Genomic DNA, 17,392 nt, shown 5'->3' with positions numbered 1-17,392 from the left:
GTAATTTATTGATCTACATTTCGCTTATGAAATAGGACAAGTGCTGATTTGAGGATCTTGTTTGCTCTCGCCCTTGTGCTGCCCGCTCCCCCGCCCGCCCCCTGGGCGCTCTTATCTGCGGTAATTCCTCCGAGCCTGCATCAGAACCCGCTTCTTTGTCAGCCCTGCGAGGCTCTCCATTCCACACCCTCTATTCTTCTCCAGCCCCCATGCCTTATGGTGGGGGGAGCCTTTCCTGGGCTCCTAAGAAAACATATAATGTTTAAAAGGGTGAGACAAGGGACTGAATAAAGCGCTTTCTGGGGAAATATTTGTTCAAAGGCCTGTTGCCTGCATCTGTCTGGTTCTGTCCTGGAAAACATAATTCAGAGCAGGCCTGGAAATTAATCCAAGTGTCTGCTTGCTTTCCTGATAAGAGGCTGGGTGGGTCCTGGGGAGGGGAGACAGGCGGGTGGGGGATGGCCCCCCGTGTGATTGCCTTCTCAGATATCAGTGTGAAATTAGGGGGACAGGGCACAGCAGGCCCCGGGAGAGGCCGGAGCTGAGCCCTGGGGTGGGAAGAGGGAGCCCTCAGCATCTGTGAGCAGGGTGCTGCCGTGGAGCGGCCCCTTTCTGCAGAGCAGTGCCCTGAAGTTGCCCAGATGAGGCACCAGACCACGTGAGGGTCAGAACTTGGCTGTATCTCTGTGACCTTGACAAGGCCCCAAGGCTCTGAGCCTCGGTTTCCTCACTCATCTGGGGTGCTTAGGGGTCTGCTGGGCTTGTCCTCAGCTTGGGGTGGAGGGAGTGAAGTGTTCCCTGCATTCACTGGGCCCGATGCTGTGCCAGGAGTCCGAGGACACAGTAGGGAATAAAGAGAGGCCCCTGGGTTCATGGAGCTGACTTTTTAGGGGGAGGTGGATAATAACTGAAATAAGGGACATCCCTGGTGGCCCAGTGGCTAAGACTCCGTGCTCCCAATGCAGGGGACCTAGGTTCAATCCCTGGTCAGGGAACTAGCTCCCATATGCCACAATGAAGATCAAAGATCCCCCATGCTGCGACTAAGACCCGCGTGGCCAAATACATAAATAAAACACTTAAAAATAAATGAAGTAAGCAAGTAAGTATAGAGCGTGTTAGAGAGTGATCATCGTCTTGGGGGAATCCAAGCCAGGCTTCCCTAGTGGCTCAGATGGTAAAGAATCCGCCCGCAATGCAGGAGACCTGGGTTCACATCCCTGGCTTGGGAAGATCCCCTGGAGAAGGAAATGACAACCCACTCCAGTTTTCTTGCCTGGAGAAGTCCTTGGACAGCGGAGCCTGGCAGGGTAGCTGTAGTCCATGGGGTAACAAAGAGGCAAACGTGACTTTCACCTTCTCAAGCAGGGGAGGTGGAGATAGGGTGCAGGAGAGGGGAAAGCCAGATTGGTATTAAATAGGGAGTGTCTGAGAAGGTGAGGTCTGAGTAGTCTTGAAGGGAAGGATGTGAGCGAGTGGGCCACATGCCTATCTGGGGGGATTGCGGTCAGGCAGTGGGAACGGCCAGTGCAAAGGCTCTGAAGCAGAGTGTGCCTGGTGTGTTCAAGGGAACAGCAAGGAGGCTGGTGTGGCTGCGGCTGTGTGAGCTGAGGCCGAGGTGGGAGGCCAGGATGGGGGCTGGAGATGAAGTCAGAGGTAATGTGTTGAAAATGCTTTGTTCAAATGCCAAGTGTTGTTGATCATTTTGACTGCTGGCCCTAGGCTGAGCTATAAAGGGCATTTTATTAGCACCCGGCAGGGGCTCCCCGAAGAAGGCTGCTGTGTGAATTTCGCAGGAAGAAGGGAGGGCTGTGATGTCTTCTGTCTTCCAGCACCTTAAACATTTCAGTCCTTCCGGCTGCAAGATGATACGAGCTCTTTCCAAGCTATTTCCCTATTATGGTGCCTGCAGGAAAAAGAGACCCGTTGTGACTGTGGTGCCGTGCTGCAGGGGTGGGAGGTGGCTGAGGGGTCTGGTGAGGGGCCCTGACCCGGCCAGTGGGGTCCTGGTGACAGTGGAGGGACCTACACATGCTGACTGTGTCTGGGGTCTCAGGGAGGGAGAGTCAGAGGCCATGAACCCACTCTTTGGCAGCCATGGGTGGGGTTGGTGATCCTAATTAAAAGCTTGGATCCAAAAGGCTTGATGAGGGAATTTCTAATTAAATAAATTTCATCTCATCTGGGAAACAGAGGTTTGCATATGATAAGCATGAAATTAATAATTAGAAATTAGCTGTTGCGCGAAGGCAAGCCATTTACACAACCCTCAGGGGCTGGCCCCGACCCCTGCCCGATCCTTTGTAATGGAGACGGATGGACTGCTTCAGCCCGTGGCGTGCAGCGCCGATCAGGAGTGGAGGCAGTGGCTGAGCAGAGGGGAAGCGGGGTTGGCTCTCCCCTCTGTGGCCGCTGGCTGTGCGGGGAGCCCTCCGAGTCCCTGGAGGCTGCCAGTGTCTCTGCCAGATCCTGTGTGTGAGCACGTGTGTGTAGGCTCACTTGTGCTGCGGGGAGGCTGAGGTCTCACCTGAGAGTAAAATGGGCTCTGGAGCTCGTCCCTCTGGCTTTAAATCACGGCTGTGTGTCCTGGGCAAGTTCCTGGACCTTTCCGTACCCAAGTTTAGGGGAACTGAGGAGAAGAGCGCCTCCTTCATACGGTTGTCGTAAGGTTAAAGGTGTTAGTCCTATAAAACCACTGGGCATGGTTCTTGGCACACAGTAAACACTCAATCAGTGCTCATCCTCAGGAAGATGATTATTACGTGTGTGTGTGAATTTAATTCAGCTCAGCCCAAGCCAGCCTGTGATGGATGTGAACCTGACATATCCAGGCTTTTGAGGTGGAGAGACATAGAGGTCCCCCTTGCTCTCGGGGAGCGAGAGCTTGCCCCGCTGTGTCCATCAGCATCAGGAGGAGACGCTGCAAGAGCAAACAGCTCCCGCTCTCTGCGGCTTTAAACACGTAAACTGAATATACTTGCCGTGTTGTGTGTCCACGTGGCCTGGCTGGGTGCTCTGCCCACCTCCTCAGGGACCAGGCTGGCTGGGAACGCTACCAGTCACGGTGGCAGAGGGCACACATACCCTGTAGGGTCTCACACTGGTGATGAGACGCCCTGACCCTGAATTGATGGCACTTCCTGCTCGCAGTTCAGGGGCCAGAACACATCAGGTGGGGCATGAGGGGCGCGTCGTTGGGTTTGCCAGGCGCCGGGGAGTGAGGGAGTGGACGTGTCTCTAAGGACCCTCACCCACGTTAGCCACGTGTGGGCTCACTGAGCATCGTCTCTCCCACTGGAATGTCAGCTCCGTGAAGGCAGGGGTTGGGCTCTGTGAGTTCGCACCAGTGTCAAACATTTTGCAAACCACTTAGTAGGTGCTCAGGGAAGCACTGAGTCAGTTCCATCGCTCAATCGTGTCCGACTCTTTGCGACCCCATGGACTGCAGCATACCAGGCCTCCCTGTCCATCACCAACTCCCTGATTTTACTCAAACTCATGTCCATTGAGTCAGTGATGCCATCCAACCATCTCATCCTCTGTCGTCCCCTTCTCCTCCTGCCTTCAGTCTCTCCCAGCATCAGGGTCTTTTCCATAGCCTTGTCTAACTCAATGAAACTACGAGCCATGCCGAGTAGGGCCACCCAAGATGGGCAGGTCATGGTGGAGAGTTCTGACAAATCGTGGTCCCCTGGAGAAGGGAATGGCAAACCACCTCAGTGTTCTTGCCTTGAGAGCCCCACGAACAGTATGAAAAAGCACTGAGTAAGTGAATTCGCAGTGGAGTCAACAGAGTCCCCGGGGCTGGGCTGGGGTCCTCTGCGGGAGGGGAGGCTGGTGGTCACGGAGGAGCCCAGGCGAGGGACCACGTGGTGCTGTGGGCAGATCTTACTGTCTTTTTGGTTTTTGGCCGTGCCGTGTGGCCTAGTTCTCTGACCAGGGATTGAACCCTCGTCCCCTGCATTGGAAGCCTGGAATCTTGACCACTGGACTGGCAGGGAAGTCCCAGATTTTGCTGTCTTTTAGCATAGCACTTGCTGCCTTGGAGACTGATATCTACTTCTGAGTGCAGGAGGGGAAAGGCTGCCAGCATGAGGGGCCTGTGTGACCCCGGCAGTGGTCTGTGTCCAGCCCTGGGGCGTGGGGCAGAGAAGGGGCAGAAGGCCGAGTCCAGGAGCACCAGGGTGGTGAGCAGGTTGATGGATCACCTTGGGGCACAGGGCGGCGGGCCCCCAGTGACCCAGTGCTCGGGGGTCCGGAGCCAGTGGCCGGGCTGTGTCCGCAGGGGAGTGAGATCTGGTGAATGAGGGCGCCCTGAAGTGAGTGCCCAGGCTGGCCTGGCCTGGATTCCCTCAGGGTCTGTGGAGCAGTGGCTGGTGGCCCCCAGCTGGCCCAGTGGCTGGGGGTGGGGGTGGCGGAAGGTGGTCTTTTACGGGGAAGGCCTGGGACAAGGCCCAGTGCAGGGGGCAGACCATCCTTCCATCGGAGCCCACCCCAGCCCAGACACCAGCCCAGCCTCCCCCCAGAGGTTCCCCCACTTCCCAGGCTCTGGAAGCCTGCTTTTTCTGCTCCTGACCCTGGGGCCCCTCCCGGAGATGCCGGTCAGGACTGAAGGCAGGTGCTCGTCAGTGTGCCCCATGCACCCCTCTGCCGTACCCCAGTTCCTTCCCCAACCGCCCTCCTCAGGCTCCTTGAACGCCCCCTGCCTCCCCTCTCTGTGTGCCCCGTTTCTCCTCCCCAATCTGTCTGCACCTTTTGCCCACCCTGCCAGCCTCCACGCTCTCCTCGAGGTTCACAGTCCCACTTTCCCCCCAGTGAATCCCTGTGGCCTCCGACCCAGCTGGGAGCTTCATCCTGGAGGCATCTCACTCTGGGGAGCTCCCTTCTGGCTACTCCGGCAGCTGGTGCTCTGAAGGTGGGTTATGTAAATCCATGTCGTCTGCGCCTGGCCAAGAGGAGATGGTGGCTGATCCGCAAGGGTGAGGGGGGTGCCCGCTGTGTGCCCAGCTCTCAGTGAGATGCCCTCTGCCCCCCCAGGCTCCAGGAAGTGGGGGAGGCAGACAAGGGCATCTCTGCTGTTCCCGGTGCTGGCTCTGCAGCAAAGGCCTCGGGGAGGGCGTGCGGCTCAGCTGGCGAGGGAGGTCGGAGTGGAAGCCGGGCCCTGAGCCTTTGGAAGCTGGCCTTCCCTCTCGCCGGCTCTCTGAACCACACTTTCCTGCCTGAGCAGCTTTCATGTGCCCAGAAGCCTGGCTGCCTTTTTATCTGTGAAGGAAACAGCTGATGCTGAGAGCCGGGCAGTGGAGGCACCATGCAGCCAAGATCAGAAGGGCAAGGAGCAGGCGGCCACCCCGGGCTCTGACCGGCCTCATGCAGGGTCTCCCACATCCCAAGTGAGAGGCGCTGTGGCCAGGCAGGTGGGGGTCTTGAGGTCGACCTGGGTCCTGGCCTGGACTGTGCTGGCTGCCAGAGGGGACTGCAGCCCCCAGCGGTGGCTGCCCAGCCTGGCTGTGGGTGGAATGGAAAGAGGAGAGTCAGCTGGGAGGGTGGGCAGGGCCCCAGGCCAGGAGCTGGGTATGGGGACTTCCTCGGTGGTCCAGTAGCTAAGACCTCAGAGGAGTCTTAGCGGTTGATGAGAGAGGCCTGGGTTCAGTCCTTGAGGAACTCGATGCCGCACGCCGCATGGAGATCCCATGCACAGCATGGAGATCCCACAGGCCATGACGAACGCCCAGCGCAGACAATCAAAAAAAAAAAAAAAAAAAAAGAGCAGCTGGGTCTGCATCTTGTTTCTGACTCCTGATGGCTCTGCTGCTCATTGGGCACTGGTTCCTCTCTGAGCCTCAGTCTCCTCACCTGAAAAATGGGCACAATGGTCCGAGTCATGCTTCCCTGTCTAATAATATCTAGCATTTGCCAAGGGCCCCACGCGCCAGGCAGTTTTCAGCCCTGTGTGTGTTCTCTCTAGCGCCATCCTCTCTGTTGTTGTTTGGGCCACTTTTTAGGGGTGGGGAGGCTGCTTGCTTGTCTAAGGTGGCACAGCTGGGAGGCAAAGCCCTGGGCAAGTTGGCTCCAGAGAGAGAGGTCTGAGGCCAGGGTTAGGGAGGCGGTGGGGGGAGGGGCGCTGATGCACACGCACTCAGGAAGAGGGCTGGGGCTCCTGGCAGGTGGCCCTAGGTTCCCTGGTGACGACCCCAGACGTCCCACTGAGCGACTCGGGCTTCCCCAGGCCAGGGTGGGGCACTGACTGCTCTGAACAAAACGCTGGCCTTGACAGGGCCCTGGCCTTCAGAGGCCATGGGGTCTGGGTCCCTGGTGGGCTCCGAGATGCTGGGCAGCCTGTTCACCTCCTCGTCCTCCTCGGGATGGGAGGGGGCTATGGCGGGGACCTGCCACTCTCAGGGGGTCCTCAGGCTGTGCTGGTGTGGGAGCCAGTGGCCACGTCTGAGCTGTTGGCACCTGGGTACCACTCACATCCCGGCTGGAGTTGCCATGCCCGGGTGGGTGTGTGGGGCTGCTGGCTGGGCCTGGGGCGAGTTCCAAAGAGACTCAGGTTCCAGCACACAGATACACGTGCCTGTACCTGGCCCCTCACGCATGCACACAAATGCACGCATGTCCCCTCTGCCTGAAAAGCCCCCTTCACTTACGTGGTCCCTCCTTCACCACCTTGGGGTCCTGACTCAGTGTTGCCCTCCAGAGGCGCCCCCCGGGCCTTCTCCCTCACACCCCCTGCACGCCCTGCTTTCCTCTTCCTCCTGGCCCCCTGGCCCTGTCTGCCTGCTCTGCCTCATCTGACCCCGTCCACACAGGGAGCCCCACGGGGCAGTGTTCATCACCCGCCCCTGCTCTCTGAGCTGGGCCCTGCAGGCTGTTGGTGTTCAGCGACTCAGCAGGAGGGCTAAACCAGTGAGTGTGCGGCGTGCTCAGGGCATATGCTCCAGCACAGGCTCACACGCGCACACGTCACACACACACAGGCACGTGCTTGACATCCATCTTTATTGTTGCCCAAGCCCGGAAGCAGCTCCTGTCTCCCCACGTGGCAGGGCCTCCTCCTCACTCCCAGAAGCCAGAGAGGGGTGGCGAGGGGGCGCTTATTCAAGTGCTGCCCCTGCACCCCTTCCGCCCTGCTATACTTCCATACAGGTGAGACTTGGCTGGGTGCCAGCTGCGGACACACTGTGTGCCACTCCTGGTTGTCCCACCTGCCTCCTCCCCTTGCAGGGTGACCCCCAGATGCAGTGAGTGTTGGGTTTGAGGATGCGCTGAGCCCAGTTCCCTTGGCATCTCCCCAGTGACCTTGCCCAGCACAATGGGGGGAGCCTCAGAATACTTGCTGAATTGTCAGTCAGGCATCCTAACACCTGGGAGGTTGTGCCCAGTGCCCCAGAGTAGCCTGAGTGCCCACAGGGCTCGGTGCTGTGGGAGGTCTGAGCGGGCTGTCTGGCGGATGAGGGCTCCTGGGGGGCTGCCTGGAGGAGGTGACACAAGCTGGGCCTGGAAGATTTGGATGTGGGGAGATGAGGTCACGGAGTTTATGGGCAGAGAAAGACAGGTAGAGAGGAGGGAGAAACAGGTGGACAAATGGCCCCAGGGTAGGACGGCTGTAGTTGTCAGCTGCTGCTGAAATGTGGCTTCTGGCTGACTCTTGCCCCAGGAGGGTGAGACAGGAGGGTGTGGTGTCCCCAGTGCCTAGGACAGTGCTCAACACACAGTAGGTGCACAGGGTGTTAGGTGAGAGGAGGAGGGGGCCAGGGAAAGGGAAGCCTGGTGGTGGAGTGCCCGTGGCCATTGTGAAGGAGGGGAATGCGCTCAGCGGGGCTGCAGGGCAGGGCGCCCAGGTGGTGCTGGAGGTAACAGAACCTGACTCCGGGTGCAGGAGGCTTGAGAAGCTGTGATCCCTGCATCAGGAAGATCCCCTGGAGAAGGGCGTGGAAATCCACTCCAGCATGCCTGCCTGGGGAATCCCATGGATAGAGGAGCCTGGTGGGCTACAGGCCACGGGGTCGCAAAGAGTTGGATGCAACTGAAGCGACTTTTGCACGCACTGGCTACAGGGCGATGAGAGCTGAGGAGACGCCAGAAGCCCACTGGGCCAAGTTGTCACAGGCCCCTGCCCATGGGGTGCTTCTTGCCTTTGCCACCCAACTTCAGGCTGGGGTAGGGGCGAGAGGAGAGGGCTTGGAGGGCCAGCCAGTCCCAGGAGATCTCCCCACTGAGCACAGCCGTAACTCTGTGACCGAGAGAGAGAGAGAGAGAGAGAGAGAGAGAGAGAGAGAGAGAGAGAGAGAGATAGGGGTGGGGGGAGGCCCCGGGGACAGTCCAGGGGTGAGAAACAGTCCAAGAGGGTGCTGTCCCGAAGAAGGTGTTCAGTGCTGCCCTCATCAGCACTGACCCTCGAGTGCTGACTGCCCACCAGGTGCTGCCTGAGTTTCTCCCGTGAATTCCCACATGTGTCCCTCACGACCTCAGGAGAAAGGGATTGGAATTATTTCCATTTCGCAGCTGAGGAACCTGAGGCCCAGAGAGGTGACGTTACCTGCACCCAGGTTTCCCACACCTGGGATTTGAACCTGAGCACTTTAGCTCCCAAATTGCTGCTTGAATCCGTCCTCCTGGGAACTTCAGGAGGGTCTGCAGCCGAGGGAGGGAGCCTGCAGGGGCGGCAGGAGGAGCTGGCAGAGGGGATCACGTGTAAGAGGATGCTTATCCCCTGGACCCTGGTTTGGATGCTGTCTCTACCCCATCTTCTCAGTGCTGGCTCCCTATTCCAGGCTCTCAGGAGACTCACGGGCAGATCATGGGCCCTGAGCCCTCCTGCAGGCTGGCACACACACCCTGCGGGGACCCCACCCTTGGTCCTCCGCCCTTTATGGGAGGCGGTGTGTGTGCAGGGACAGGGCTGGGGCTGCCTGGGGGAGGCTCCGAGTCCTGGCACCTGGATAGCCGCCTGCCCACCTGCCCGCTGTGCTGGCCCAGGCCAAGTGCCCAGCCCAGGGGAGAGGGGAGGGGGTTGGAAGCGGGGCTGAGCCTCCTGCGAGCCTCTCTGGCCCTCCTCTGGGCAGGCGCTATGACTCCAGCCCGGCCCGGCCCCGTGTTGGGAGAAAACATCAAAAGCAGGAGACAAGCTGCTTCTAATTAGGAGGCAAGTGCGTTTCTGGGTGTGCGATCAGGGCTGGCAGAGGTGAGCTGGTGAACAAAGCTCTGTCCTCTCTCGGGGACCTGCTGTGCTGGCCCCGCGTCTCTGCTGTCAGCGCCAGATTCAGGGTGCGTCTCTCCAGAGTGATGACCCTGGGGGTGACGTTTATTTTGTTCTGTTTTATTGTCCAAAAATTTTGAATGTGGCAATTTCAGACGCGCACAAGAGTGCAGCGAACAGGGCAGTGCACCCCGTCACACCCGCGTCGCCGGGCAGCTCCCGGCACCAGCTCCCGGCGCCAGCTCCCGGCCAGCGCCATTTTTCCTTCCACGCGTTCCTGCCTCGGTTCTTTTGAAGGAAATCCCAGGCTTCATCACATCACGTCATCCCGAAGTGTTTTAGTACATGCCCCTGAAACAGTGGGTCCCAACTGGGGACAGTTCTGCCCCCAGGGGACATTTGGCAAAGTCGCGAGACATTTCTGGTCGTTACTGGGGGAGGGCGAGCTACTGGCATCCGTGGGTAGGGGACAGGGGTGCTGCTCGACACCCTACAGTGCATGGGCAGCCCCCCAACAAAGCATCGCGGCCCACTTCCCCCCACGAGCATTAATAGTGCTGAGGCTGGGAAACCGCACTAAGAGCTAGGGACTCTTAAAAACCAACCGAGCAACCACAGCCCTAACGCCATCATCAGACCTTAAAAATGACGATACTTTCTGAATTAATCATCAAGTGTCCAGCCAGAGTCCGCCTTGTAGGGGCTGCTGCGTTCATGCTAAGTGTTCTCTAGGGACGCGAGGACTGGGCCAGTTTTCAGACTCTGCTGACTCAGGCAGGCAGCGGGCCCCGTGTGCTCCGGACCGTTCCAGTGGGGTTTGCTTTCTAAACACGTGCTGACTTTGCATGGTTCCACACGGAAAATTGGAGTAGGAGATGGCAACCCATTTCAATACTCTTGCCTGGAAAATCCTGTGGACAGAGGAGCCTGGTGGGCTGCGGTGCATGGGGGTCACAAAGAGTTGGATACAACTGAGCGACCGACCAACAACACGGGAAAAAGGCAGAACATGTAGGGTGGCGTGTCTCCTCCAACCCCGCCCCCGGCCCCTGTGCTCTCCAGGGAGGCAGCGCTGCCCTGCGGAGTTTCAGGGCAATCTGAGGATGTTCCACCGTGGAAGCTGGACCCCCACTGTCCCTGGGGATGGGCCCCCCTAGGCAGAGGCCAGGTGGGCAAACCCATGTGCAGGGGGCTCCCCGAGTCCTCCTGTTCTGGAATCTTTTCCCATCCCCAGTTGCCATGCGGACTACAGTTCTGGCGGTGAGGTTTTTCCAGCCAGGATTGAGTCTTAATGATTCCCTCGGGGATCAGTCTTGGACGTGACATCTGCCCAGATCGGTATGCCCACGCTTTCACCCTGTCACTGTGGCAAGTTGAGAGCAGGGCAGAAGGGACACAGGAAGGGTACACGCTGGTGTGGACCAAGCCGGGGGTGGACAGTGGGGGCCACTGGCAGGCCCTGGGAGCTGGGGGCAGGCGAGGACCCTGTGAGGAGGGCACAGGGCAGTGAGCAGAGGTGGAGGGGGGCTCGAGAGAGTGCACGCAGCCCCTTCCAGTCCCTGTGGATGCTGGATGTCCGCCTTGGAGGAAGGGTGGCTTCGGGCCTCCGGGTCCCGCCTTTGCCTGTGGGGCCAGGTGGGAAGCCTGGGGGCAGGAAGGCGCCCTGTGACTGGGGGGAGCTGGGCGAGGACGATGAGGTCCGGAGTCTTCGGGAGTGGCTGTGGCCCCGGGCAGGCCCTGCCCCCAGGGGCTCTGGGTCCCAGGCTGTGGAGGGAGGCCCCACTCCCGCTGGCCTTCTGGGCTCTGTGCCCTCTGAGCTGGGCAGGAGGAAGGGGCCAGGGCCCAGAGGGAGCTGTGAGGATGTGGAAGGCTCCTCGGGGGCAGGGGCTGGACCGAAGGAGCCCTCGGGTCCCTCATCCCCGCTGCATCCCGGGCCAACGCTCACCCAGCCGGGGCTGCTCCCCAGCTGGGATCTCCAGCTCTTTGTCAGCTGAGGCCCGCAGAGGCGCCCTCGGGATGTGTGTGTGTGTGTGTGTGTGTGTGTGTGTGTGTGTGTGTGTGTGCTGTCCACGATGGCTCTGGGCTGTGTATGTGTGGGTGATGGAGGGCCCGCCAGCCCCAGGACTTGGTTGAGGCAAATCGGGAGACTTTCTGGAGGAGGAGGGCTTGATGCTTGTCAGCCACTCCCTTCTCACCCTGGTGCCATCCTCACTCCTGCTGGGAGTTGGGGAGTATCTGGGGAGATGCAGGATCAGGGAGCTGAGCGGAAGGTGGGAGGTAGGCATCGGGACCCTGAGCAGAGCTGGGGCAGCGCTGACTAACAGCTGGCTCAGTTCTCAGCCTCGGTTTCCTCCTCTGTTGAGGGGGGCTGGGACCTGCTCATCCCACGTCAAGAGGCCTCCCCTGGGTTGAGAGGAGGCTGTGCCTGCGGGAAGGGCCAGGACGGTGCCCAGGCGGGAGGCGGGTTGGGATGTAGGGGCTGACACTGGCTGGGCAGGGTGGGGTGCCAGCCGCCCCCATCAGCGGCCCCTCTCGCCCCCCAGATCCCCCAGATCAGCTACGCCTCCACAGCTCCCGACCTGAGTGACAACAGCCGCTATGACTTCTTCTCCCGCGTGGTCCCCTCGGACACGTACCAGGCCCAGGCCATGGTGGACATCGTGCGCGCTCTCAAGTGGAACTACGTGTCCACGCTGGCCTCGGAGGGCAGCTACGGCGAGAGCGGCGTGGAGGCCTTCATGCAGAAGTCCCGAGAGGACGGTGAGTCTGCCCCGGGCCCCCGCTCAGGGCCGGGGCGGGGCTGTCGCCGCAGGGTCCGCTCCGGGACCTGCTGTGGGCTCGCCTCCTGCCCCGGGGCCCCCCTCATGGGCCTGAGCCTGTGGCCTCGTGGGCGGGCAGCTGGGTGGCTCCTGGAGGTGGGGGGTGGGCACGAATGGCTCCTCTGGACACGGCCAGGCAGATGGAGGAACCGTCCATATTCCGGGCACGGGAACCTGTTCTTGGGCAGAGAGGAGGGGAAGGAGATGGGCATGGAGGGGGCCTTGTTCACGGGGGTCTCAGGGACTCAGGAGCCAGGGCCATCTTGGGAGCAAGGGTTTGTTGGCAGGACTGAGAATTCAGACTCCTTACAACTGAGCCATCTGCTCGGGTGAGGGGCAGGGGCTGCGGGTGGGGCCGTGTGGCCTCAGTGGGTGGCATCTGGGGGAGGATGGGACAGGGGCTTGTGTCCTCGGATCCTCCTCACTTTCCGCCAGCCCCCCTTCCCCCACAGAGCTCCCTGCGCTCCCAAATTGCTGTCCTCAAAGTGAGAACGGTTTTAGTTATCAGCGAGTAACGAGAGGCTAGGACAGGGTCAGCTCCGCAGGCCCACACTTGGGCCTCTGAGCCGGCCTTTCCGATGGTCCTCCCGGGGAGGGCAGTTGTGTGGGACAGCGGTGGGGGGTGCGTCCAGGGCAGCAGATGGGCCCCTGGGTTGGGGGCTCCCGCTGGGTTGGCTGACTCAGGGCAGTGGGCTAGAGGGACGGCTCCCCTAGTGCGTGGGGCATGGAGGAAAGCAGGAGAGGTCCCCTCCCCTCCTGGTAGACACCCTCCCCGCAGAGGGAGCCCCTCCGCCACCTCTGCCAAGGCCTGTCACTAAATACCTCTCTGTGGAGCCCTCGACCTTGGGGATGGTGTCTATATATTTATCCCGGATAACCCCAGGACTCTAATTGCTTCTCCTAAGGACCGCAGAGTGTCCAGAGGCGGGCGTCGGTAACACCCTGCGGGTATAATCCTGCTATAAATCTCAGATAAGCCCCTTTAATTGTACAGCTGAAGCCCGCGGGTGGTTGTAACCTGGCGGAGGGCGGCAGGGTGGTGGAAGTGGGGCAGGGCTGATGGATGGCTGTGGCTCCGGGCCCCCCGCCCCGTGCCCTCTGCTTCAGCAGCTGGGCCCCGACGGAAGGAAGCCAGGGTGGACAGAGCCCACTCCCACCTGCAGGCAGGCTGGGCAGCATCAGAGCCCAGTCCCCGGCCCCTCCCTCTGAGGGCCCACCAGTCCTTGGTTCCTTTGCTCAGACTTGGGCTCCTCTCCGCACTATCTCCATCCATCGTCCCCGGCAGGCTCCTCTCCTCCTTGACGGCTTAAATCCTTTCCCAAACAAGCCCACAGGCTGTTTCAGCTGCAGCCTTGGTCAGATTTGGAGACAGAGGTGCTGGTCGGGGACGGGACAGAGGTCCAGAATCTTGGTGTCCAGAGGGACCGGGAAGATAACCCCAGACTCACATGGCCCTCTCTATGCCCCTGCATGTGCTGAGCCCCCATTTATATCCAGTGTCCTGAGTCATCCGCCCTACCTGGTGAAGTAGGTACCCCCATTGCACAGGGGAGGAAGCTGAGGCACGGAGAGACAGACACCACATAATAGCTGGCGACAGGTCACAGAGCAAGTTAGAGGTGGAGGAAGGATGTGAACCCAGGACAGCGGCTCAGGACTTACCGGTTTTAACTGTGTCGTATTTTTGTCACTCTGCCTTCTGCCCACTTCCCAGCCGCATAAACTGAGACCCGTGTGGACCAGCCCTGTGCAGGGGATGGGGGTGTGACAGTCACACACACACACGCACACACACACACACACCTTCGGCCTGGAGGGACACATGCTGTTGTAGGTGAGGCTTGGGATTGGGGTGAGGTCTGGGCATTGGGTTTTGGCTGAAGCTAAGGCTATTGTCTGAAGTTTCTGTGAGCATCTAATCAAGCATTGTGTATTTTCTAGAAGATAGAAAGTCTGCTTAAGATTTTGTAAAGGACTTCTAGAAAAATAAGAGCTCAGGGCCACAGCTGCGCCTTCACAGTACCCCCTGCCCTCTGCACTCCATCCCGTCACCAAAGGTCTGGCTTCCCACCAGGCTGGACCTCCTGTGTCCACAGGCCCCCGCAGCCCCAGTGGGTCTCCCTGCCCTGTCTGCCAAATGAAATTTGATTTGGAGAGCTGTCTTTAGAGAGTGAAAAGAAAAGGGGAGAAAAAGCCGCGCTTCAGCAGCCCAAATTGAAATCAGAATTGAGCGGCCAGCAGAAAGGGGCCGCTGTACCTTGTAGCCTAATCCCTGTGAGAGATTAGAGATATCTCTGTCCGTATATTGTATTGATTTGTCCTCTGAAGTATAAATCATCTTTGAGTTGCTCAGAGGTGCGCCAGAGAGTGGGGTGGTGGCGCGGGCTGAGGGTGCTGGTCCAGTGACAGCTGGGCCAGCAATCTCTGGGCGCCGATCATGTGCTGGGCTCTGTTCCTGCAGGGAGCATATTTATGCCCATTTCATAGGTGAGGAAACTGAGGCCAGAGACGGTAGGTGGCTTTGCCAAGACCACATAACCAGAATGTGGAGGAGCTGGGTTTGGAGCCAGCTCTGCCCTCTGGGTGGGGTGCTCCTGAGCACGCAGCCCTGATGGGGCCTTTGGCAGAGGCCTTGGAGAAAGCCCCGATGCCACACTTCCTGGTCTCCATCAAAGTGCCCTCCTGCCCCCGCCACTGTGTCGCGTGGACTCTGCCCTGAGCCAGCCAGGGCCCTAGACTGAAGCCTGCCCTTTGGCAGGCACGCTCATTGCACGGATCCTGGTGACAACCTCGCGGGCCTGGTGTTTCGTCCTCCTTCACAGGTGAGGACGCCAAGGCTCAGAGGGGTGAGGTGCCTCCCTAGGCTCATACAGCGAGGGGCTGGAGCAACTGGGAGCCAGGCTGTCAGAGCTGGTGCTCCCACCCCAGGCTATCTGCCTCCCCAACACGGCGGTAGCAGCGTGTGGATAGGAGAGCGGCCGTAACAGGCAGACCTGGGCTCCGACTAGGCCACTCACTGGCCACACGATCCTCGGAAAGGCGCTCAGCAGCTCTTGGTTTTGATTTCCTCATCTGCAAAATGGGATAAAACTGGTTGTTATCAGAATTAAATGTGCTCCTGGCCCATGGAGGTGGGCACTCGGGAGCTCACATCAGAGAGTTATCATTAGGGGTCCTCCCTGGTGCTGGGCATTCCGGGGGAGGCCTGAGAGTGTTGGAAGGCCTGAGGGGGCCGTGCTGGGCCCTGTGCGGGGCTGCAGGCCATATCCAGGGACAGGACGAGGGACAAGACCACGGGAGCCCAGGCCAGCCTGGTTCTTGAAGGAGAGCTGGTCTGGTGGCGAGAGGACCGTGGAGCGAGCCCCAGAGGCAGCCAGGGCAGGACGTGTGTGTGTGTGTGTGTGTGTGTGTGTGTGTATGTGTGTGTGTGGGGTACACTAGGTGATCTCTGGGCTTGTGCCCGGAGGGCCTGCCCTGATAGCAGGGCTGGTGGGAGGTGTGGGTGCGTGCCCCCTCTGTGTGCGGGGTGCTCCCCCTCTGTGTGCAGGGTGCTGCCTTCTGGTTGCAGGGCTCCCCCCTCTCTGCCATGTGGAGGCTGCCCAAGGGTGAGTTGAGTGGCAACAACCAGTCCTGGGATGAGGTATGCAGAGACTGTGTGAATCACCCTGGAGGGGGATGCAGGCTAGAGAGGATGGTGTGGGGCCCCGCCCTCAATGCCTCCCACCTCTGTCCCTGGTGCTCCTAGGGGCAGGGCTCTGGAGTGTGAACCTCTGTGCCTCCACAGCTTTTCTGTATCTGCAGGGGCCTGTGTGAGCCTGTTTACTTGTACTGGTGCTCCATTTCACAGATGAGGACAACTGAGGCTCAGGAAAGTCGAGGAGCCTGTCTAAGGTCACAGGGAAGTTGAGTGTCAGAGCCCAGGGCTTCTGTGTGGGTGACAGGTGAAGGGGTCGTTAGTAGGTAACATGTACAAAGCACCCCTGTGAACCAGACCCTGTTTTATGGGCTTCATAACTCATTTATCTTTCAGAACAACTCCATTATATGGAGGGCCATGCTGAGGCTCAGAGAGGTTAAGTAACTCTACTGAGGCTACACAGCTGGCTGGTAGCAGGAGGGGAATGAATCCAGCTTGGCCTCCCCGTCTCTGGTGCGTGGGACTGAGAGGACACAGGTCAGCTCTCGGCAGGGGCCTCTCTGTGGGGTCCCCTGGGGGGTGTGGTACTCCAGCAAGTGATTCCAGCTCCCTGGGCACATCTAGGCCTGTGCTCCTACGGTGGGAAGGAGATGGCCTTCCTGAGTGTGGCAGGAGGAGGTGTGGGGGCCTTAGGAGGATGCCTTGTCCCTCGCACGGTGGAAAATTCTAAAGCCTCGGCTCCCTGCCGTGTCCCCGCGTCCCCCATTGGTATTCCAGAGACGCGGGTGCGTCAAGCTGTTGCTGCTCTGACCTCCAGCTCCAGCTCCCCGGGCGGAGCGTCGGACCTGCATTTAGATGGCCCCTGTCCGTGCGGCTGGCTGGCAGGGCTGGCAGCTGGAGTCCCAAGGCTGGGGCACCTCTTCCCTCTGGCTCTGCGGCATCTCTAGACTCAGCTTCTCGGGCTGTAAACGGAGGCTCTGAGGGGCTAAGGGAAGAGCTCGGCTACCTGGAAAGAGCTGTGCTGCCTGGGGGTGGGGGACCTGGTGCTGCTCATTTTTCTGGGAGAGCAGAGAGGAGGTTTGCCCCAGGGCACCCCCAGGACCCAGAACCCCCAAAAGGGAGGCCACTGGACGTGCCTGCTCCCCTTTCTGCTTCCCACCACGCCACCCCCCACCCCAGAGCTTGTCTCCTTCCGCTCTGTTTCCAGTCTCTGCTACAGCCACAGCAGCCTCCTCGCGGCCCCTCTGACATTCCAGGCACAAGCTGACCTCAGGGCCTTTGCACTGTCTGCTCCCTCGGCCTGGAAAGCTCTGTCCCCGGCGGTCTAGGTGGCCTCCTCCTCAGGGCATTTGGCTGCCTTCTCAGCTGTGCGCGCTTCAGAGGCGCCTCTCTGTGTCCCAGCGTGTCCCCAGCTCAAAACTCTCTATTCCCTCTTTCCTGCCCTGCTTGTGTTTTGTGCTTAAAGACTTGTTCTTTGTCTCCCTTCTTTCTCCCTTTCATTTGCTGGTGTTGGGTCTTAGTCCCGGCACACAGGGTCTTCACTGTGTCATGGGAGATCTTTAGTTGCGAAGCATGGACTCTGGTTTTGGCTCACGGGCTTAGTTGCCCTGCAGCATGTGGGATCCTGGTTCCCTGACCAGGGATTGAACCCACGTCCCCTGCGTTGCAAGCCAGACTCTCCACTACTGGACCACCAACGAAGTCCTCTGTTTTTCTTTATAGCACTTAACAAGTACA

At 59.8% G+C, this 17,392-nt stretch overlaps 1 protein-coding gene across 8 annotated transcripts in view; it reads left to right on the top strand.

The window, feature by feature from the left end:
- Window positions 1-17,392, top strand: part of GRM4 (glutamate metabotropic receptor 4) — a 115,654-nt gene that overhangs the window by 40,885 nt on the left and 57,377 nt on the right. For all 8 annotated transcript variants that reach the window (XM_027958402.2, XM_042236937.2, XM_042236936.2 and 5 more), the window contains one exon: window positions 11,743-11,959. In XM_027958402.2, coding sequence (XP_027814203.1) covers window positions 11,743-11,959 — 217 coding nt within the window. The remainder of the gene's footprint in view (window positions 1-11,742; window positions 11,960-17,392) is intronic.

This window comes from Ovis aries, chromosome 20 (assembly GCF_016772045.2).
Source record: "Ovis aries strain OAR_USU_Benz2616 breed Rambouillet chromosome 20, ARS-UI_Ramb_v3.0, whole genome shotgun sequence".
Classification (NCBI taxonomy): Eukaryota; Metazoa; Chordata; class Mammalia; order Artiodactyla; family Bovidae; genus Ovis; species Ovis aries.
This window is presented reverse-complemented; position numbering and strand designations above follow the sequence as displayed.